This window comes from Melopsittacus undulatus, chromosome 6, assembly GCF_012275295.1.
Source record: "Melopsittacus undulatus isolate bMelUnd1 chromosome 6, bMelUnd1.mat.Z, whole genome shotgun sequence".
In the NCBI taxonomy this organism is placed as follows: Eukaryota; Metazoa; Chordata; class Aves; order Psittaciformes; family Psittaculidae; genus Melopsittacus; species Melopsittacus undulatus.
The window spans coordinates 34,349,036-34,372,379 of NC_047532.1; the positions used below are offsets into that span (position 1 = coordinate 34,349,036).

Sequence of the window (23,344 nt, forward strand, 5' to 3'; positions counted from 1 at the left end):
TGTAAGCATAGAGGTGTACCTTTTATAGGACAGATTTTTATTGCTGATGACACCAGAAAACAGAAGCATGCTAATAGCAAACTGCACTGGAAAAGTAAGATATCATTTCTCAAGCAATGAGCTGTGAGGGTATTGGAGTATTTTGTGATTATATATATTCAATAAACGCAGAGGGTGCAAAAAGAAAACATGACACAGTAAATGAACAGCCTCAATTCTGAGTCAACAGCAGATACTGAGATTCAGAGCACCTAATCTCCTATTTGGGTTTCTGTCACGCCAACAAACACCTCATCCCATTTATTCTGACAACAAAGAGAGATTTAACAGTTTCCTGGGTTCTGTGTAAAAAGAATTCATGATAGTGTCATGATTTGAATAAAATTAACTTTGCACCTTTTCATACATAAATGGTGCAAACCCATATGTAATGTCATTAAGCCCATATCTCGCTCACAGGAAAAATAGAGAAATGGACTTGGAACACCTTTATCAACTTCAGAATGCAACTTCTAAAACTAAACAGGATTTTAACAAACTTCTTGTTAAGTTAGCCAGAATCCCACTACACATTATTGAAAACAAAGTAAATCCAACAAACTAGTGGCTTATGTGTACAGAATTTACAATGAAGAGCAAAGTATACGCAATATATGCATTAATCATATCAGACGTTTAATAGTAGATAACCCAAAGTAATGAAAAACTACATACCTGCGTTTGCTAGGGATAACTCCAATCTCGTCACTTTCTCCATCCGGAGTTACCTGCCGTGCTTGCCACCATTCATCATCAGAAGCATTAATGACATGGAGAATATCGCCAAATTTGAAATTCAGTCCTTGACTGGGAAGGCCGCTATCTTTAGTCTTGTCATAATCAAAAAGAGCTCTAAAATGAGAATAAAAATAAGACTGATACAACAAAGAAAAAACAGAGGAGTATGAAAAGCACAAAATATGAAGCAAGCTGCCTGTGTTCATAAATGATTGCCTCATTCTGTCAACTGCTTAAAACAAGGTGGCTGAATCCACTCTCATATACACACGTGCAAAGACTATGTGTATTCATATACACTTCTAGATTTTAATGCATGAGAACAAACTTAATCCAGAGCAAAACTAGTTCTTTACAATAGGTCTACAAGCAGATGCCTCTTGCAATTCAATTACGCACTTAGTTAACACAGAGCAAGTTACATGTCAGCCCAGGATAAAAAAAGGCAAGCAAGTATTTGAAGCATACAGCACTGTTTAAAGTTCTGTAATGTACCTTGGTTTATGTAAAATTATAAATTGGAATTATTTTAGTAAATAAAAATTAACTCTTTCTTTAAAATGAAAGTCAATTTCCTGCTCACAGAGAAAAAAACAAAACCAACAACCAAACAGAAAACCAAAAAGCCAAACCCCAACAACTTTGTTATTGTGCCTGAACGCAAAGAACCGTATATGCATTCTTTTGGAAAATCCCCAACTATTCCAAGGTAATCTCAGTCTTTCTTGTAAGGATTTTCTAAGTGCTCATTTTCAAATAATAGGCATCAGCAATACCTGAACACCAGCTGTGTGACTACAGTTGTATTAATACTCCCTTTGCTACCAAAGTTGGTTTATGCAAGTCTGCTATTACCCAGACCCAGCTCTGCCTGCTTTGCACAGACTCCTTCCCCCTTAACCCCATGCCCAGTTTTGTTTACGAAAGCAAAATTGTCCAGAAAAGCACATGGTCCACCATACTGTGGAACTGATCTGGGTTAAAATCAATTTCTTTTCTCCCTGTTAGTTCATTTTATGTCTTGGTCAGGTTCCTGAGGAACTGAAGAGATACACAGTATTTTTCTCTCAGCACAACTGAGAATTTTGTGAGGATGTGAAAATGAATGGTAAGAGGACCCTCTTACCAAACTCTAAGAGATTACACCTTACAAATCCTAAAATAATCCTAAAACTATGCCTTATAAAGGACTCCTATTTTACATTTGAAATAAGGGTATGAACCTCAATCATGTAAAGCAAGAAGTGTCTGCATGACCCAGGCCAAAAAAAACCCTCAACTTGATTTCATCTGTAAGGCCACATGTTTGTCAGTGATGAACCTTCTAAATCATACCCTGTCTCTATTTAGAGACTTGATTGCAAGTCCATCAAAAAGTAGCATCAATAGATTGCAATGTTATGATTTTAAAATGGTGTCCTTGCCCAAATTCAGTTTCTTTATGCTGAACACGGATCTTATGTACCTTTTTCTGCTAGATTTTTAATGGCTGATTAATTAATTTTTTTTTTAATAACCCATGTAAGTACTTGTTTGGAACTGTTTGCTCCAAAACTTATTTTAGCTTTGTGAATTTTGCCTTTCTAAAGAACTGAGTGTGTATCTTTTAGGTTTGAAATATCTGTTCATAACAAATTGCTTACAGAGAAGAAGTTTAACATTTTCTGTCAGATCACTTTATCTTTAGCATAAGGTCTACTGCAAAATCAGAGGCCTCTGAGACCCCATGCCTTTCTTGGGCCATAAAAAGTATCACAAGCTTTTCAGGAAGGGCTAAAAGTTTTAACAAATATTTTCTAAAATGTCTAGAACAAGACAGAAATTTTTAAATAGCTTACTCTCATGATACACAAAGCCATAGATTTAAACATGCAATAATTTTAGTTTGTTGAATTTATTATAAAATTTAGGCTTTCAATTCTGAAATAGCTTAAAGGTGGAAATACAACTTTCCTTCAGCAGTGCAACTTCCCCTATGTTTTAGTTTAATTCCATAATATACTTGAAGTGTCCCAATTATTTTTTAAAAAAATATAACCCTTTTCTTCTTTGAAATAGCCTGAATACTGCAGGTAAGAAAATTACACCCCTACTAATTATTTCTCCAGATTCTTTTTGCATATATTTGTTCAGGAAGGACTCTGGACAAGCATCATTCTGCGTCTCAAAATAAATTGCACATACTCCATATTTTTAATGCAGAGTCAAGTTGTATACATTTTCACTGACTTAATTGAATGCATCATGAAACTTATTCCCTGAGAATTTTTGTTAGCATTCAAGCAATGATTTCTACCAGCACTACTTCTAACTTTCAGTTTGAATGCAAAATATGAGCAGTCAACTGGGCCTAACAGCATTAACAGTTTTACTGACTGCACGACAAAAAAAAATCATAAGAGTGAAATAGAAGCACAAATGAATAAAAACATAATATTAATATGTGCTCTTCAAACTAGATAAATGGTTACACAGAATAGCTCTTTTACACAATGAAAGGCTGTTTCATTAAATAGCTCTCCTGTGGTGAGGGCACTTCAAGAAAAATAATTTTATTGGAGAATGAATTCAAAGCTGATAAAGATAATTTTACTATAAGACGAATTAGAGTACCACACAGTAGTGACAACTTCTGCACTAAAATTTAGAGAAACAACAGTAATGATAAAATAAATGAGACAAAAAGCAAACAGAACTAACAAAAATCTCTTTGGATTCCAACTGATTATCATGGCTTTTCCTGTATGCTTGGCAAGTCACCAAATGAGAACTCATTTCACAGCCAAGATGACATATTTTTCTACAGACTGGTATATTAAAAAAAAGTTTCCTTTATTAACTCCCTGTATGGAGACTTCTATTACTTGTTAATACATGGTATTAACAATACCATGTATATATTTATTTAGTGTAAGTTATAAACACAAAGTTACTTAAAAATAAACTTGGTATTTCTGATCAACTACTCCTAAAAATTACTTTACAGAAAAAGCACCATATCCTCCCTTTTATTTTACGTTGTATTACTCAGCCACTGCTCAGCATTAAAAAAGGTAACTTGGTTCCTCCATTTACAAGTCTACAGAAACTGAAGTTGTTGCATGTTTCATGAGTGCTTATGTTTCAAAGCCAAAAATTTAATGGCTGTCTTAACAGTGCCAGATTTTCTAGAACATCTTTTTACCTGGCTATACTAATTACTTTCAGTATCACAGACTGCTGATCAAGTTTTTCTGATGCATATCATCTTTTAGGGTATTCTTGCTGAACAAAGCAATTGCTGCAGCAAAAGCATCTCCGTGTATTATTTAATGAAACATGAATTAATCTTACCACTTCAGAATGAATGAAGTTCAGGTTATAAAGGAGGTTCTCTTCTTTATTATGAGTTTTTTAGGAAAGCTGTTTGAAACCAGGTATTTTAACCAGCAGAATAACATAGAAATGCCCAACTAAGCTCCTCCTGCAGGCAAATGCACTTTTCAGGCCTAGTGTTAATGCCAGATCTTATTTTTTTCAATTGATTCAGTTAGGATTTCGTAACGATTTTTAAACTGTAAAGCTTACTCCACTTTGACACATAACCATTTTCTGCTCTGACTCAAGCAGAAATCAGCACCATTACTTGAATTTAAAATATATCATGCCAGAAAAATTCACAAAGGGAAAAGTAATTTTAAATTTTAAATTCTACGCACATTGCACAGACCACGATTTGGCATGCAAAACGAGATAAAATATGGATCAAATTTACTCCCTATCAACATATTACATAGAAGCTTGATACCATTGAGCTATCTCATCTTTTCACATTCGCTTTTTGAATCTGCAGGTGAAGGAGGACAGCACATAGATATAATTCAGATACGAAATTGAAATACTGTACAAGAATCTCTCTCCTCTTAAAGATCAAAGTAAATATGAAGCAAAAACAAGGGAAGGCCATTAAATCAGTACCAATTAGTTGAGGCGGGGGGGGGGGGGGGGGTGGGAGATGGAGACGAGGTTAGTAGTATTACATTTACAATGAAGAGTTAGCTGCTACTGAATTGCTATATTTGTATTTCCTTCCAAGGAGTGTTTGTTAAACTGGTATTCACCATATACTGATATACATACAATTAAGAAGTAAAATCTGGTATTTTACTTCAAATTGTATTTTCAGGCAAACACAAAAATCTCTTCCTTAATATTATATAACACCTCCAAAACACTCTTTAGAGGCAGACTATTCATGAAGATACCAAGTGTCAGTTATAGGGACACAATGATGTATCTGGTATCACTTGCTATTTTGCTACCATGATTTTGAGACCAGAGTATTATTTTTGGAGTTTTCATTTGACAGGTTTACTGCAATTGTGGTTGAATGCCTACAAACATTTTACTGTTGGATTTACCATTCAATTCAGCATTATGTTATATAACTGGAATCATTTATGGAAAATCCAAAACCAAATATTATAGAAAAAAAAGATAACTTCAGTTACTAAAATAAGCTTTGAATTGGTACAATTAAGAGTACAGGATGCTCATACCAGAGGGACTTATATAAGAAGGAAGAGGCTGGATAACTAACATGTTCTGCCAGTATCTAGCAATATGTGAAAAGAATTAAATAAAACTTACTTCAGCGAGGTCAGAATTACATCAGAAACCAGACAGAACAGATGTGAACCCATCCTGTGTATACTAAGTTGCCTACCAATCTTTGGCATCTTTTGGTGTGATGACAAGAGTAGATCTCAAAAGCCCCAGCAGCACCCTCTGTTTGGAGATGTGGGTGGGAAAGTACTTTTCTTGAGGAATTTTTGCATTTTACATTTTTGTTCTGACTTTTAATAAGGCTGATTACCGAGTCTTAAAAGCTGTTCTGCCAACAACCTGGGGAAGGCTACATTTTCTTCTGCAGCTGACAAAGTCAAAAGCTCAAAGACTTCTAGCAGTGGAATAATAGCTACATAAACACAAAATGCTTGCCAGCAGCTTAAAATATCAGACCAATGCGTTAACATGAGCATAAGCAGTTTAGAACCTAATCAGGCTATAGGTAACCAAGCAAAAGAAAAGCATTTAGAATTGTTTAGGCTTAGTTATATGATGAGCATTAAAGCAGTAAGACTTGTGATTATGGAAAGGAGGAAGATCTCACCACAATATCCATACTTACACTTACCTGCAGAAATTCTAAAACAGGGGTAACTGATATCAAGCACTTATGCTTAATATTTAAGGCATGTATCCTTAGAGTTTTAAATTCTGACCACCAAAAATATTTAAAGTAAAAAAACAACCCACTCCCCCCAAAAAAAGACACAAAAAAACACGCAAAAAAAAAAAACAAAACCAAAACAAACCAAACCAAAACAGCAAAAAAAACCCCACAGATGATGCTGCTAAAATGATAGATCAAAACGTAAGAACTATATGTTATAGTCAATCTAAACAGAAGTCCTGTATGTGAGGATATTTGTTTCAAAGCCTTCAAAAATGGGTTGTAAAGACTGAGACTTTCCTGAGCATAGATGCAATGACTCAGGTAAGACTTGCTTCCTGCCCCATAGCTCAATACTATTTTGTTCACGATGCTATATGTATCTGCTTTGGATGGGAAAAGTCAATAGCCTCTGAGCCTAGGATTTCAGCAGGTATGCCAGTGAGGTCGCACAACATTTTAAAACGAGTTTAAAATGAGAACCAGCACTACTGAAGTTTTATCTGCTCTACTAAAATGGTCTGGACCCTGCCAAGATGCTACTGCTGGCCCTTATTTAACCCAGGGATGAGATGGTTTGGGGAATTCAATAAATTCTTAAAAATGCAACCCTTTTCCCAACACTCCTTATTTGAAATATTATGCTGTATCAGTGTACGATAACTGATGTAGGAGTTAGCTGGCACATTAATGAGATGCACCTTGCCACAATTTCCCAGTGAAACCACCCATTTTCTTAACTGCTTCACGCACTTTTATATTTCCATTTCCTTTTAACCTTCTTTCTGTTTAATTGTATATGAATAAATTATTGAAGAATAATCAGTTAATTTAATTTGATGCATTTGCTCTCTTGGCTACCATGGAAAATACTCCATAACAAAATGCCACTGGATCTACAAGTAAGTTTTCTTAATACAAGCTGAAAATACAAATAAAGCTAAAGGAAGTAAGATGGAAGTATGTCAAAGCCTAAGTAAAGGGAGACAAATCTGAACTCAAGAACTGAACAAGGAAGTATATGACTCTCAAAAAACCACAAAATGAATTAAGCAATTTATTAAGACTCCACACACTGAATTTCAGAACGTTTTTGCTGGAAGATTATGACCTCTGAAGTAAAACAAATAGCAAATAATAGCACTCATACAGTGTTCTCATGGCTATTAGTTTTTTTTAAACCACTGTATTAACTGACCTAAAATAAGTTTTATTTTTAATATATTTTACATATAAATATACATTTGTTAAATTCAATGAATAATTGTCTAAAAATGCAAACACAGAAATATAAAAGTCTGCAGAAAAAACACACTAGCAATACTATGAGAAAGATGATTACCTGACATAGAGGGATCTCTTCTGGCTGGTTCGCAAAGATCCTGATCCTGAACTAATGCTACTGTTCATCATCTGTTCCCGTAAATCATGTATTTTAGCTTCAAAACGACTGTATTCTGCAAGAAAGGGAGGCATTGAAATTAATTTTCCTTGAACTTCAGCAATTAAATTAACTGAGATAAAATTTGAAATAATTGTGATTAGACAAAGCAAATAAGCAAACTATGCTTCAAAATTCTGTGGGTTTAATCTATAGGTTACAGTAAATACTTCTTCCTAATTAAGACCACCATTTCTACCAATATAATTTCTATAGTAATAAAGACTGATACAGCTAAACTTTAACCCCTGACAAAAAGAAAACTTCAAAACATACATGTGAAATGCATAAGCTTATAATAAAGAATCATTATTTTAAATTTTAAAGAAATGGGAATGAAAAGTGCCTGTACTCTAAAATTACCAGACTTGAATTAGATAAAGATTTTAGCACTGCAAGGTGGGAAATAAGCAGAACATCTTCTGAATAATACAATGTTTCCATTGGAGCTGAGCAAAGGAAAAAAAAATATTCCAGAATTCTCACATGAATTTCAATCCACTTCTAAAAAGCACTAGCAATTCTAACTCCCTCTCAAGAATTATGTACAATGTTAATCCTGGAAAAACAAATTGTGCTCTTAAACAGCACTGTGTACCATTACAAGTAAGCTAAATGCATTTGATTTTAGCTACAACGACAGGCAAGTAAAATAATAATAGCTTCTTCAGGACAAACATTTCCTGAAGTGAGGTACTTACATGCTGTCATCATAAAATATGAACTCAGAACAAGTTAGTTTTTCCTTCAGTGGAATAGTTTGGACTTCAAGATCAACAGATCCACTTGTAAAACCTTCCTTGTTAAAAGAAATGTTCTGCAGCCACCACCTTCAACAAGTAGATCACGTGATGCCAGATTAGAACAAGTCAACACTAGGAGAGCCAGGGTGTGTGCGGCAGGCAGCTGCTGAACTGAGTACTCTGCTGCTCTTCCTAGCTGCACCCTTATTCCCTGTCCACATCAATTCACACAGGAAATGCAAGACAGGGCTTTAAAATGCAAAAAAAAAACCCAGTAAAGATTCCTTCAACACTTATCTAAGTACTACGATTGATTTATCATATTGCATTCTGTGGCATTTTCTCCTCACAAACTCAAAACAGTGAGCGTAAGCTAACCACAGAAAAAAAATTTGTTCCAGAAAAATATTCTGTGAACCAGTTTCTGGTTATCACTTCATCAAGGTTACTAATAAATCTGATGCTCAAGCACTAGCAACTACTATTAACCATGTTCATAACATGGCAATATTCACAGTCTCTTAAATAACCTTGAGTTTCATCCTTTAAAACCAAAAGCTGTTAGCTCTTAAGCCAGCATCTTAGTTTTAAAAACAGCACTGAGTGCACGTTAATAAAGTCCAGATAAAGTAATCTACTAGCACTAAATCAGACTGATGAGGTTGGTTAACAAGAGAAACAAAAACTATTTCCACCAGTACCAGTGCCACCACTAATAGCAAAAGAATTTAAGATGACAGAATGGTAACCTAAGAGGAATATGAAAATTACATCTTTTAGAAAACAATATACTTTAGGGAAAGGACGTAGATGCAGAGAGAGAAGCATACCCCTGCTGTGCTACTGCTGTACTACACGGCCTTAGCTAAGTCACTTCATTTTACTCATTATACCTGAGAAATTATCTCTTAAGCCTCCCACCTGTTTCTTGGGTGTTTTGGAAGATTGAAGCTGTCAAATTCAAACACACTATACACGAATGGTAGCTGAGATTTCTGACATAAGTGATTCCCTCTCCTCCCCTCCTCTACTCTCCCTGTGAAAGGAAACTAAGTATTGAAAACATCAGAGAACCCAAGCTTTTTCTTGTGCTACAGCCTGTTTGGTACTGAAAATACCTGCAGTTCTTTGCAACTGATACTGGAAAAGACCACAAATTTCTGTTAAAAAACTATCATGTGTCAAATGTTGAAAGAATTGATTCCCTCCTATGTAGCATGTAGTACATAAGACAGTTAACAGGGGAGGCTATTCCTTAATAATGCTTGACTCTATCCTACACATCATCTTTGGGTTGCTGGTCTTGCAGTCTCCTGAGTAATTTAATTTTTCACATCAGAACTCCTGGAAAGTAAGCACTGAATGAGTGACAGGGACTTCTGTAGGAGTAAAAAGGAGAATAATTTCTACATAGAGACTTCTGGCATACCAATAAAGCAAAAAAGGAAACTAATGGGCTGGGGTTGAGAAGGCTCTGTGTTCAAAAAGAAGGGGTGCCAAGAGATGTCATATTTAGGAAAAGCTTAAACACTCTGTGCAGATGGAACATAGTGAAATCTTTTGGTGTACAGCAAGCTAAAAATCTGAGTTATATTCCTCTTACAGAAGGTTCTGGAAGGAACAGCATGGATAGAAATCTCAAAATCATTGGGTTTGGGGCTGAAAAACAGCTGGGATTTTGGGGTTTTGAGCTCTGCTAATCTGGCTAGGAGAGGTTATATTTCTATCTCTGTAATTCAGAACTGTCATCAGCACCTTCAGTCTCTTATTAAATTGATGCCATCTGGTAGTTTATGAAATGTAGAAAAGTAGATGCAAGATAGCAGTCAGAAGATGGTCCGCAGCTGCTCCCTCTTACATGCTCTGTAAGAGGGGATCATCAATAGCCAACAGCTGGTAGCAAGACTGCAGACTCATATCTGAGTTGTGTGTGTATCAAAAGAAATCCAAACAAAATGCAAATTTATAACTACCTACACACCTGTTTTTAATCAATCCTTGCAGTGATACCTTACTACTTATTAAACAAAACAAAAGGCAACAAATTGCAAAGAAGTAGCATCAAATTTACACTAATGGAAGACTTTATATAAAAGGATATACCAGACAGAAATGGCTCTGTAGGAAACCCCCTTAGCTAAAATAACATAAAAGTGGAAGTACTGGATTAAAAAAAAAAGCATGATCTTAGCTTAACACTTGTCTCTGACTGGAAAGCATGTATTTAGGGATTTAGGGATGATAAATAGGCAAGCACAGAGTGATACCTCACCTTCATGTACTCTCATATTCTCCAGAATTTTCAATGTTTACAGAATTCCATTGTATGCCTAAATTACCTATTTCATTCAGCTTATCACCACAACATTCTCCCAAATGTGAGAGAATGGTTTTCTTTATAATTCCATTCTTTCTTATGGGAAATGCATAATCACAGAACCATAGAATAGTAAAGGTTGGAAAGGACCTTAAGATCATCTAGTTCCAACCCCCCTGCCATGGGGAGGGACACCTCACACTAAACCATGTCACGCAAGGCTCTGTCCAACCTGGCCTCAAACACTGCCAGGGATGGCTCATTGACAACTTCCTTGGGCAACCTATTCCAGTGCCTCACCACCCTCACAGTAAAGAACTTCTTCTTTATATCTAAACTTTCCCTTTTTAAGTCTGAATCCACTACCCCTTGTCCTACCACTACAGTCCCTAATGAAGAGTCCCTCTTCAGCATCCTTGTAATATTACATATATATGTGTATGGCAAAATTGATTTTGTTTTTCCCCCCTAAAATACAGTGAACAGCACAATAAACTCCCAACATGGCTAAGTGTGACAAAACCATACAATGTACATACGATTATAAAACTTTCAACATTCCAGAAATTAGGAATTGGAACAGGCACAGCGAGCAAGATAAAAAGGTCTTTGCTAAGACCTAATGAAGAGCTTGGCTGAGAAGAAAAATGATTATGTCATTAGGGTAACCAAAGGACAAAAGCTATTTAAATGAAAAAGCAAACCTGACTTTAACCCAAATGGACTAGGCTGGTACAAATATGCCTCCAATTTCCACAGCCATTCAAAACACTGAGATTCTGAAATAGTATTTTAATAACAACAATGGTGGCACAAGAAGCATCCGCCGTATGCCCCATGAAATTAAAAACAAGGCTGAACCACACAATCCAGACCCTCAATCCTTTCACGTAATAATTTAACCAGGATCTGAAACCTGATGTATATGCAACAGCAGTGAACAGGATTTAACTCATGATCTCTTCTAATGTCCTGAATTTTAGGAAAGCCACTAATGCTATATATCAAATAAAGCAATATGCAGCAAGACTAACATGAAATACAATGAAGTAATAACATAAAAATAACAGCCTTTCTTCTTGGCTAGAATTTTCTCAAAGTTTCCAGTAAGTTTAGGAGCAAGGAGGGAGTGGTACTTGCTATCACAACACAGAGCTTGAGGAAGCACAAGCATCTGCTGCTTCAATTCACGGCACTTACCCAACAGTGCCCCACCATTGCCAAAGGAAAAGAAAAAAGAAAAAGCCTACTCAGGTTTACATATAATCAGTTTTTAAGAACATTGCATGGCTACATCTGGGATCAAGTTTAAACTTTAGAATTATACTGGATAAGCAGATGGTGCAAAACTAGACTAAATTCGCTCAATTTCATGCCTGCATGTATTGCACAGCAAAAAAGAAAAAGAAAAAAAAAAGGAAAAGGGGGAGGAAGAAAAAAAGGGTGGGGTGTGAATTAGGAAATCATAGAAGATTATTCTGCTCCCGAAGCCTGAAGTCCAAAGTGATTTTACCTAGAAAACTGTACTGTTTTCAATGTCAATGTTTAACAGAAATCAAACCTTCAGAGAAAAGATCTGACCAGTAGAACATTCCTGGACTGTCTATCTGGTGGGCAACAACAGGCTACATGGTGAGTAGTCTGTACAGGCAGGGGAAGAGAAAAAGAGTTTGCAATGAAAATTATTTTGGTCTGAAACACACTCTAGAAAATGGGGTAAAAGAACAGAAGACTACTACAAGGAATGGAAAATTCAGCTAACAGCACAGAAGGAAAAGCAACTCAAGCAAGCATAGATGTGTGTACAGGGAACAGATGGCAGCACAGCACTGAGAATCTGAGAATCTTACATATACTGAACCCACGAAGAGCTGAAAAAGTTCACTTTAATTAAAAAAGTATGCCCCTAGCTTCCCTCTTCCCATCTGTCTGTGGAAAGCCCTTCTTTTAGCAGGGCCCACTTTATCTGTCAAAGCAGGATTCCTATGATGAGTTTTATATAACTACAGATTTATAGTCTTTTCTCCACTCAGAATTTTCAATTTTCCTTTCATGGTGCCAACAAAGGGAGAAATGGTAGTGAATTAGGATGGCCACCACCACACTGATCTTGTATTAACCTTACAGTGGTTTTCAGTTCTAAGCTTCTGAGGCAGGACTACAACAGCATGTCTATGACTGAAGTTGTACTTATGAGTCTAATCATGTACCACTAGCCCATATTGATAAATTCATAAGTACCATTTGTTTTGCATACCTTTCCTTGTTACAGACTGTACTATAAATTTAAGTTAGCAGAAGAGGCTGTGGAGTATAGCATATTGAGTACTACCACTCAAAGACACTAGCAAAGAGGTTACCCATTAAAATGCAGGGACCACAATAAAAGCATCAGAAATTATTTTTGGGGAGATATCTGGCTTCAATGCTTGTCATTTTATATTAATAAGAAAGACCCAAGAGAGACCACAATGTATTCCACATGCTATTGGTGGCTTTCATGCACTCTTAATGAGTAATGAGCTTGTACTCCATAATCACCTGAAAGACTAGGCTGATGGCATTTCAAAACAGATTAGAAAACCTGCATTTGTACTTAGTTAAGAACACCTCCTGCAGAGCCTGCAAAAATCAGAAAGAGACTGGATCCAGTCACTGCTGAAGTGAATTCACCAAAAATATTGTTGAAGATTTACCACACATTCACAGCTTTTAAAAGGCTGCACTACTCAAAGACAGACAAACAATTTTATTCATTATGTCAGAGAGCAGAAGTAAGGTTTTAAAGGATTAAAACATGTATAAGCCGCCTTATAGCATCTATCAGGACTATATATATAGTAGAACCCTTCTTCTAATCTTAATGGGCCTGATTTTAAAGATACTTTAACTCACTAATCTGGATTACTTGCAAATGAGTAGAATCAAGTATAAACACACAGGAACAAAGGTTTGGAAGACTTAAAGACCACATATTCCAAAGCAGGATTTTTTGTAATAAGTTTTTATTCTATGAAATTGGGATATATTTACCTTTTAAACTACCTTTGTTTTTTAGCTACCCTCTTGATACAAAACTAATACTGAAAACTAAGTATTGCAAAAGCATTATTGGCTTTGTGCTACCCCAGCTGGACTTCTACCGATAGAAGATTTACAATGCATTTCAAGACAAATGCTCAGAAAATAATCTTAGCTTATACACATGAAAGTAATACTATTTCCCAGGGCTTAGTTACCTCTGCTTTAAATTCCAACAGAAAACACTGCATACATGAAGTGTCAATAACACAGAAATTGGCCAAATACTGGCCACTGAAAGGTGAGTTCTAACAAAGCGTTGTGTTTTTTATTTTTCCCCTTTTGACTCATTTGTTTTAAAGAGAGAAAAAAAAATTACAAAGCTGTCATACTTGGATTTTATTTTCAGTAGATGGATACATTCTTTCAAAACAAAAAATACATGAAAATCCACCTAAAAATCTGGCTAACAATATACGAGTATATACGAGTTGGAGACAGAGGATACAAAGAAGGCAGAAGTGCTGAATGCTTTCTTTGCCTCTGTCTTTACTCCTGCAGACTCTCCACAGGGGCCCCAGATTCCTGTAGCCCAAGGAGTCAGGACAAAGGAGGAGTTTGCTTTGGTAGATGAGGATTGGGTTAGGGATCAGCTATGCAATCTGGACATCTATAAATCAATGGGTCCAGATGGAATGCACCCACGGGTGCTGAGGGAGCTGGCGGAGGTCATTGCTAGGCCACTCTCCATAATCTTTGGTAAATCGTGGGAAATGGGAGAGGTGCCTGAGGATTGGAAGATGGCAAATGTCACACCAGTCTATAAGAAGGGCAAGAAGGAGGACCTGGGTAATTATAGACCGGTCAGCCTTACCTCTGTCCCTGGAAAGGTGATGGAACAACTTATTCTTGACTCCATCTCTAGGCATATTAAGGATGAGGGGGTTATTAAGAACAGCCAACATGGTTTTATGAAGGGGAAGTCATGTTTGACCAACCTTATAGCCTTCTATGAGGAAGTGACTAGGTGGAGGGATAATTGTAGAGCGGTAGATGTGGTTTTTCTTGATTTCAGTAAGGCATTTGATAGTGTCTCCCACAGCATTCTCATAGATCAGCTAAGAAAGTGTGGGCTTGACGATCAGGTAGTGAGGTGGATCAAGAACTGGTTGAAAGGAAGAAGGCAGAGAGTTGTGGTCAATGGCACAGAATCTAGCTGGAGGTCTGTGACAAGTGGAGTCCCTCAGGGGTCAGTGCTGGGACCAGTGCTGTTTATAATCTTCATCAACAACCTGGATGAGGGAACTGAGTGTACGCTCAGCAAGTTCACTGATGACACTAAATTGGGAGGAGTGGCTGACACACCAGAAGGCTGTGCTGCCATTCAGCCAGACCTGGAGAGTTGGGCAGGGAGAAACTTGATGAAATTCAACAAGAGCAAGTGTAAGGGTCTTGCATCTGGGGAAGAACAACCCCATGTACCAGTACAGGTTGGGGGTTGACCTGCTGGTAAGTAGTGAAGGGGAAAGGGACCTGGGGGTTCTGGTGGATAGGAGGATGACCATGAGCCAGCAATGTGCCCTTGTGGCCAAGAAGGCAAATGGCATCCTAGGGTGCATTAGAAAGGGTGTGGTTAGTAGGGCAAGAGAGGTTCTCCTCCCCCTCTACTCTGCCTTGGTGAGGCCGCATCTGGAATATTGCATCCAGTTCTGGGCCCCTCAGTTCAAGAAGGACAGGGAATTGCTTGAAAGAGTCCAGCGCAGAGCCACAAAGATGATTAAAGGAGTGGAATACCTCCCTTATGAGGAGAGGCTGAGGGAGCTGGATCTCTTTAGCTTGGAGAAGACTGAGGGGTGACCTCATCAGTGTTTACAAATATGTAAAGGGTGGGTGTCAGGATGATGGAGCTAGGCTTTTTTCAGTGATATCCAGTGATAGGACAAGGAGCAATGGGTGTAAACTGGAGCATAGGAGGTTCCATGTTAATATCAGGAAGAACTTCTTTACTTTGTAAGAGTGACAGAGCACTGGAACAGGATGCCCAGGGAGGTTGTGGAGTCTCCTATGTTGGAGATATTCAAGGCCTGCCTGGACAAGTTCCTGTGTGATGTAATCTAAGTTACCCTGCTCTTGCAGGGGGGTTGGACTAGGTGATCTTTTGAAGTCCCTTCCAACCATCGGGATTCTGTGAAATTCTGAGTAGTTTTAACTGACCTATAAATCTTGAATACATTTTGCGAGGGAAACCCCTTATTTCCTTTAATAAAACAAAAAGAGAAAATGTGTGGTAACTACCTATATAGAATCATAGAATAGTTAGGATTGGAAAGGACCTCAAGATCATCTAGTTCCAACCCCCCTGCCATGGGCACGGACACCTCACACTAAACCATACCACCCAAGGCTTCATCCAACCTGGTCTTGAACACTGCCAGCGATGGAGCATTCACAACCTCCCTGGGCAACCCATTCCAGTGCCTCACCACCCTAACAGTAAAGAATTTCTTCCTTATATCCAGGCTAAACCTCTGCTGTTTAAGTTTCAACCCGTTACCCCTTGTCCAATCACTACAGTCCCTAATGAATAGTGCCTCGCCAGCATCCCTATAGGCCCCCTTCAGATATTGGAAGGCTGCTATGAGGTCTATATGAACAACGTAAGTTCAGAAGCAGAGGTTTTACCAAAAATACTTTGAAATCTTCTCTTGGAAAGATCCACACTGATCCACCCAATCACCTAAGAACTTGGAGCTAATCTCATCACTTAACTGACTTATTACTCTTTTAGAAATGAAATGGATATATAGAGATGGATTTAAGATGAATTGGAAAGAGAATGTTAGTGTAGATTCTAAACTCTAAATAACAGGCAGCTAATAACTCATAGGAAAAGAGACTGCTGCACTAGTTAAAATCATAATTTTATTTTTTTGTATATCAAGTGGATCCTTGAAAAAAAAAAAAGTGCTGCTACTTTTCTGAATTTTGCCGCTGCTTTGAGGGAAGGGCATGGGGACCAGTGAATGACTGCTGATACACATTATAAGCCTGTTTAATTTTTCAAGTCCCTCCAACAGCAGGTGTCACAATTAAGTATAACATTAACTGCAATTACAAACACATTAGTTGCCCCATTCTGATCTTGTAGATTATAAGTAAGGAAAAAAAATGTTCAATACACAAAACCATTTTCCATCCAAACTCAACCAAATATGGTTTTATGTTTATAATGTATCTATTTGGCTATTTTTCTTATTTTCAGACACTTAAATGCACTCAAGCTATAATACAGTTATGCAGCCTACTGGCACCACATATCCTTTCTGAACAGCAAAACCTAACTTTGAAGGAATTCTGAATTTTGAAGTAACAATCTTACTATGTCATCCTCAAAACACACAAGAAAGTTTCAGATTACCTCTGTAGTGGACATAACAATGGAAATGGCAATGTGAAATGAAGGGAGGGCCCTCTTAAGTGTTGTACACCTCTAGATAGCCCTATACTTCCCCCTTGCTGCTTCTCTCCTCACTACAGCCTCTTCAAGCACTGAGACTCCCACATTCCTCTACCTCTGCTATGTAGCGTGATGGAAATTCTAACCACCTCTTAATCCCCACTCCCAGGAGATACACATATATCCAAATTGCCTGGAGCTTCCTCTCATTCTTCCACACTCATACACAAAGTTTCCTTGCTACTCTATACCTGTACAAAACTCAAAGAAGGACAACAGCAATGTGGCACTGAGGTGTCTCTGTAACAAAAAAATGAAATGGGTCAGGAACTTCTATAAATGAAAACGGTTCGTCAAAATGCTTTTGTGCACTGAAGCATCATCACTTTCTTTAAAACTGCTGCAGGTCATGGTACTTCATTTCCAGTGGAACTCATAGTAAAGCAAAACCCGTTTTTATTAATGAATGTTGTCTTGAAAGGAGATAGAAATTTGTAGTACAAGTGAGGGAATAAGGAAAAGCATCTAAATGAAGAAGAAAACAAGAACAATACCCCGACTTCCCCACTACATTTTTGCAGAATAACTCCCAGACTTCCCAAATTTCTGCTCTTCACATACCACAGACCCCTCTTCGGCAATATCCAGCCACAGAAGGTTCAAACCCAATGATCTGTGCAACTAGGGAGATTTTATATACACACATGTGCATATATGTAATATAAAAGGATGTACAAGTACAACCCAACTGGTGACTCAACAGTTTATAAGAGTACCTCCTAGACAAGCTGCAAGATAAAGCATGGAATCTACAAGAAAAAATCACAGTCAGTTGACTCCAGTTGTGGCACTACTGTACCAAAGTGGTACCTGATGCGTGAGCCAAGTTTGTAAACAGGAAAATACCTTCACATTCCCTAGCTGGCTTTTAGCTATCCCGAAGGGTGCTGGTAAATTGCTGTAATTTGATTCAGTACAGTAGGAAAATTTTGTAAGACATCTCTCAAATTTACTGAACACTGCTGGAAACTAAATGAATGCCCAGATAGGTATTTTTAAAAATGAGATTACATCTGTTTTCACCCAGTTCTGTAACTAAGGATCATCTTTGAGATTTAAGGGAAAAAGCAGTTATGTAATTTGAGCTGGGATATAATACAAGCAGTATCATTCAACCATATCAGCCTATCCCAAATCCAGCAACCAGTGTTTCATAAACCATGGATTTGAAGAGACATACTGAAAATTCAACCCTTTCCATGACAGTAGTTTTCCCAAGATTAAATTTTCTGCAGCCTACTCAGACTTTTCTGTGAAAGAACTGCTTGCAAAAATCTTCTTTTCCCAAAAATCTGAGGAGAAAGACAAATGGGTAATTTCTAATAGAGTTAATGTGGTAGGATATGAAAACATAAATTAGCATTCCCCACCACATCCATGAACATACAAACCATTGCATAAAATTAAAGGGAGTGAAGTGAGTTGGTCCCAAGTGTCTTCCAAATACTCCTATTATACTGAATCTATTCACATGGTTATAATGAACTCTGATGGATGTCTAGGATCTCCTTGGTCTCTCCTAGCTGTCAGCATCTCTTATAAAATCTTGCTGGATTTATAAATATAAATAAAATATGCATACAATATAAGCAGTTGCAACTGATGCTATCTATCTTTACGAAGACATTTGAGAAACACCAACAATGAACAACGATGTTACGAACTCTTCATTTTAATACTTGTTGATACTTTTTTGAACACCATAAACAAAAAGTGGAGATAATTTTATATATATATGTGTATATATATGTGTGTATATAATTTCCCAACTTAAATTATTCAAGTGAGAGGAAAAGAAGTCCATCTGCAGCTATAATTTAGTAAATACGAAGATGATCAGAATGCACACACACTTTTATGAAGTACATTCAATCACAGAGAATCACAGAATGGTTTGAGTTGGAAGAAACGTTTGAGATAATCCAGTTTCAACCCCCCTGCCACAGACAGGGACACCTTCCACCAGAAGAGGTTGCTCAAAGCCCCATACAAACTGGCCTTGAACACTTCCAGGGATGGGGCGCATCCACAGCTTCTCCGGTCAACCTGTTCCAATGTCTTACCACTCTCACGATGAAGAACTTGCCCCTGATTCTAAAATCTAAATCTCCTCTTTTTCTGTTTAAAGGCATTTAAACAGAATTGTCCTATCCCTACATGCCTTTGTAAAAAGTCCCTCTACAGCTTTCTTGTAGTTCTGAAAGAAGATTGCAGCTGGAATTTCATTCATTGACTTTTTACAAGCAGTAAGTAAGAAAAAGGCAAGCAGAGATGTCAAAGTGAGGTAGCAGTAACAACAGCTCTCTGAGGTAGACTGGCCATTTGTCAATTCATATTTTGCCTCCAAACTAGAATGAATCTCTATCTCCTAGTTACACCTTTGCTTCACAGCATACTTCAAAAGGGTAGAGTAAGCCCATGCTTCCAGTATCTGTGAATGGAGATCTGAAGCACTGTTTCAGACAGTCATGCAGACTAAGCATCTTAAAAAAAAAAAGGGGGGGGGGGAAATCTTTCTTTGTTTAATATGTCAGATGTCTGCCCATAATCTAGGATAATTCAAGTAACATTTCACTCATGCATCCTCCCAAATGGGCCCTATAAATTCTTTGAGAACTGCATTCCCAATACATCTCAAATGCATACAGTCTTGTTCTGAATGCTTCAGTAATCATGAAGGGATGAGTACAGCATTAGGTCTGAAGTCTATAAATGACAAGTCATTGAGAAATTGCTAACAGGCAGCGTATGCTGCTCTGGGCAAATTTTTGTGCAATGACTTAAAATCTCATCAGTAAGTCAAGCACCTCAATACATGTTTTAAGAAAATCAGTCATCTACTTGGACAAGCAGTAATGAAAAAAGCTGTTATTTCCAATGCAGAAAGAAAAGGAACCATCCAAAATGCTTAGTTCTCTTATCCTGAGAGGAAAAAAATGTTCTTTCAGAGCATGAAGGGATTCTTTTCTTTGTAAAGAATTTTCTAAATCCCAGAAAAGATGGGCTGAAAAACTGCTACTTTTGCATGAAGTCTGGATATGTTTTTTGGTAAGGAAAACAAAAAAAATCACAAAAAAATAGAAAAAAGAAAAAAAAACAACAAAAAAACCCCACACCACCCCACTTGTATTCTCAGATATATTCTACCACAGAAACATCTGTTCTGCTACCAGGAGACACGTCTCAAAAGACATTCCTGGCAGAAGTGACCAAGAATGCCCTCCCTGAACAAAAAAAAAAGTGGCCAGATGCTCAGAAGGCCAAGTCATGGGCAAATAAAAGCACAAGTTTTACTTATCACTAAGGTGAGGGATCCCTGCACAAGAAGCACGGTGTAACGATTTGACCTACATGTTACAACACTGAAGAGCTAAGCAGAGGATAGGTCAAGTGTCTCAACAGAAATATTTGACAATTCTGATACAAAGCCAAAACAAATACTCCAGAAACAATGCTGATCTTACTATTCCTTCTAAAAGGAAGTCTTGGAGTGAGCACTCCTAGAAAATGAATCCTGGAACAAGAGCAATCTACAGATTCAACATGTGAACAAGATGCACACCCTCAAGACAATACAGATATCAAGCAACATGGCTGACTGCAGGGATCTGACCATGAACCAGACACAAACGGATCAGCTGGCCTTATTACTGACTAGTAAGGCTAACTGACCTAGAGTTCCTAAGTTAGTGAAGATGTATGATATTGATGCAGATGGGTAGGGAGAAGAGGGAAATGTGAAAGCAGATGTTTCAAAGACATGGAGAGGAAAGGATAGAAAAAAAAGAAACAGAAGAGAACAAATAAAGAATGAAGAACAAGTGCACTGCAGTCAACTACCTAACAATTTCAATTAAATGCAGCAGTCTTGCTCAGTGTCCAATCCTAATAAACACACTTACTCCTTACCAGTACTGTTAAACAAAAGGTTTAAGCAGAAAGATTTAGTGATGGGCCATTCATTTTAGCAAAATCAGTGAAGTTGTTGATCATTACAGTTCATAATAAGACATCAAAAATGTCTTATTATATAAACAATAATATATTGGTTTACAGACTTAGGGTGAGCATATGATTTTAGACTACTGAATTTTTAAAAATTGAAATGTGCCGTAGAAATACAAGAGGACAACTAGGTGTATTGTGATGATGTAGTATTAGCTTCTGCAGAACACATAAGTATGGTTCATCAGCATCAGCTGCAGTCTAATCTGACCAGAAGAAATCGCTGTATAAACAGAAATACAAGCTCAATATTAAACAGAGGAATGAAAACCTGAGAGTCTCCTTAGATCATCTAATTCAACTCAACAGAGAAGGAATTATTCTTTTATCCTTCTACCACTAAGGAAAATAAAGGTTGAAGGCAATTGTGAAATACAGAAGTAACAATGTTCTGGATTTACTGTCCTAATTTTCATGTTATGCCAGTGTTAACATTTACTGAAGAAAACAAAATTCTGAACAAGATTAGAGCAATAAATGTATCATTCTGTCATACTAACACTTGCACATGTTCCTATCTGGTTGCTTGCAATTATGCTAACAAGTATGTGTCCATCATTTGTTTCTTCTCTCCCAGAAAGAGGCTGTGAGGTTAGAGGACAGCTTATCTTTTAGACAGATTATCTTTTGAGTTTCAAATTGCAGAAGTGAACTTGAACATGAGGCAACACTTACCTTCTGGACGGTACTGAGCTACAATTGTTACTGCTTGGCCTGCATTCTTCAGGGCTGCTGCTGCCTGTTCATGTGTTGCTGCTTTTAGATCTACTCCATTTACCTACAAGTAACACAATAAAGCTCTTTATCAAAGTAATTATTTCTGTTTATCATCACAGAACAGACTCATGAAAAAAAGAAACAAAAACAACTGAATGCAAACTAGTTTCATGCCATGCGAGTTTTCCCTGTTTCCAATATTACTGATCCTTACTCAAAAGCAAAATCAATAAATCCATTCTCACATATACCCATCTGTTAAGAAATACTGTAACTGACATAGCATACTTAACGCAACTGTATTTGCTAGGTCAATTTTCTTCTTGTTTAAGACCCTTTTCTTTCTTTTAAAGGAGATGCAGCGAATGTTACTTTCTGTGATGGCAAAAAGGTGAGGTGAAGAACAGGGCTTCAGTGATCTCTTTAGTCAGAAAGTGTGCCTACAGACCACTGTGTTTAACATCCAGTGGCAGACCACGCCCTCCATGCTGTGGGGAAGTGTAGCCTTGTTTTCAATGCAGCACATTTAAAAATAGCATCAGAAAAAAACTGAAGCAGAGATGTGTGTCACACTTCAGACCAAAAGCACTTTTCATAGTTCAAACTAACAGCTTTTTAGTAACAGCAGAGCCAAAATTTAAGAGGAATAAAAAAAATCCTCCTAAATAACTACCAAATTACAATGCAGCTGTCCAAAGAAATGATTCTCCATAAATTAAGTAATTTCAGAAACACACCAGCAAAATCTTTGACCTTCAGTACCAATACAGAAAAAGCCCTTAGGCAGGTATGAGAGATGGATCTATTTAAGACTAACGGGAAGTCTGGCAGTTACTCCAAGAAGCACCCAATTTTAGACACTACTGCAAAGTGTCTCCAGCCTCAGTACAAGGCTTATTTCTGAAGTCTACATTATTTCAATTTAGATACACACACCCCTCAGCTACAGACATACAGATACGTTAATGTCTTAGCTGAATAGCATCACTGAGTATCCACAAAAGTGCTATTTTAATCAGGTTACAGATGAGAGACTGAGGCAGTCTAGAGTCCTCAGATACTTTGGAAGTACATTGGCATCTGTTCCATTGTCTCAAATTTAGCTCAGTTAATGGTATTCTTTGAATATAAATAATTAAACAGCATTAATAAACAGGGAGGGGAAAACTTTCGTTGTTTAAATAAAAGAAGAAAGGATTCCTACAGAAATTATACGATCGCCTTTCCTAAGCTCTCCACTCAGGTCAGCTGGCCCTCCTGCAAGGATAAAAGAGATGAAAATTCCTTCTCCATCTTCTCCTCCAACGATGTTGAAACCAAGACCTGTTGATCCTCGATGCAGGACAACCTTTCTGGGCTCCCTGAATGAAAGAAAGCAATATGAGATCTTGGTCACCAGGCATGAATAAAAGTAAAATCAACAATTAGAAAATGTAAGGTTTTTGAGAGAAGTAGTTTTGAAAATTTAGGCATCAAAAATTACATATTTCTTAAGGCAACAATGTCATGTGTCCCACACCTCCGCACCCAGTCCTGCCCACCAAAGCTTAGACTCTCTAATAATAGGTTCTATTACTTGTATGCTTTCAAT

At 37.3% G+C, this 23,344-nt stretch overlaps 1 protein-coding gene across 3 annotated transcripts in view; it reads right to left on the reverse strand.

The window, feature by feature from the left end:
- Positions 1-23,344, reverse strand: part of DLG1 (discs large MAGUK scaffold protein 1) — a 173,757-nt gene that overhangs the window by 23,749 nt on the left and 126,664 nt on the right. For all 3 annotated transcript variants that reach the window (XM_031047205.2, XM_005147012.3, XM_005147010.3), the window contains exons 13-16: positions 22,958-23,114; positions 21,712-21,814; positions 7,335-7,449; positions 715-891 (exon numbers count right to left, since the gene is read on the reverse strand). In XM_031047205.2, coding sequence (XP_030903065.2) covers positions 715-891; positions 7,335-7,449; positions 21,712-21,814; positions 22,958-23,114 — 552 coding nt within the window. The remainder of the gene's footprint in view (positions 1-714; positions 892-7,334; positions 7,450-21,711; positions 21,815-22,957; positions 23,115-23,344) is intronic.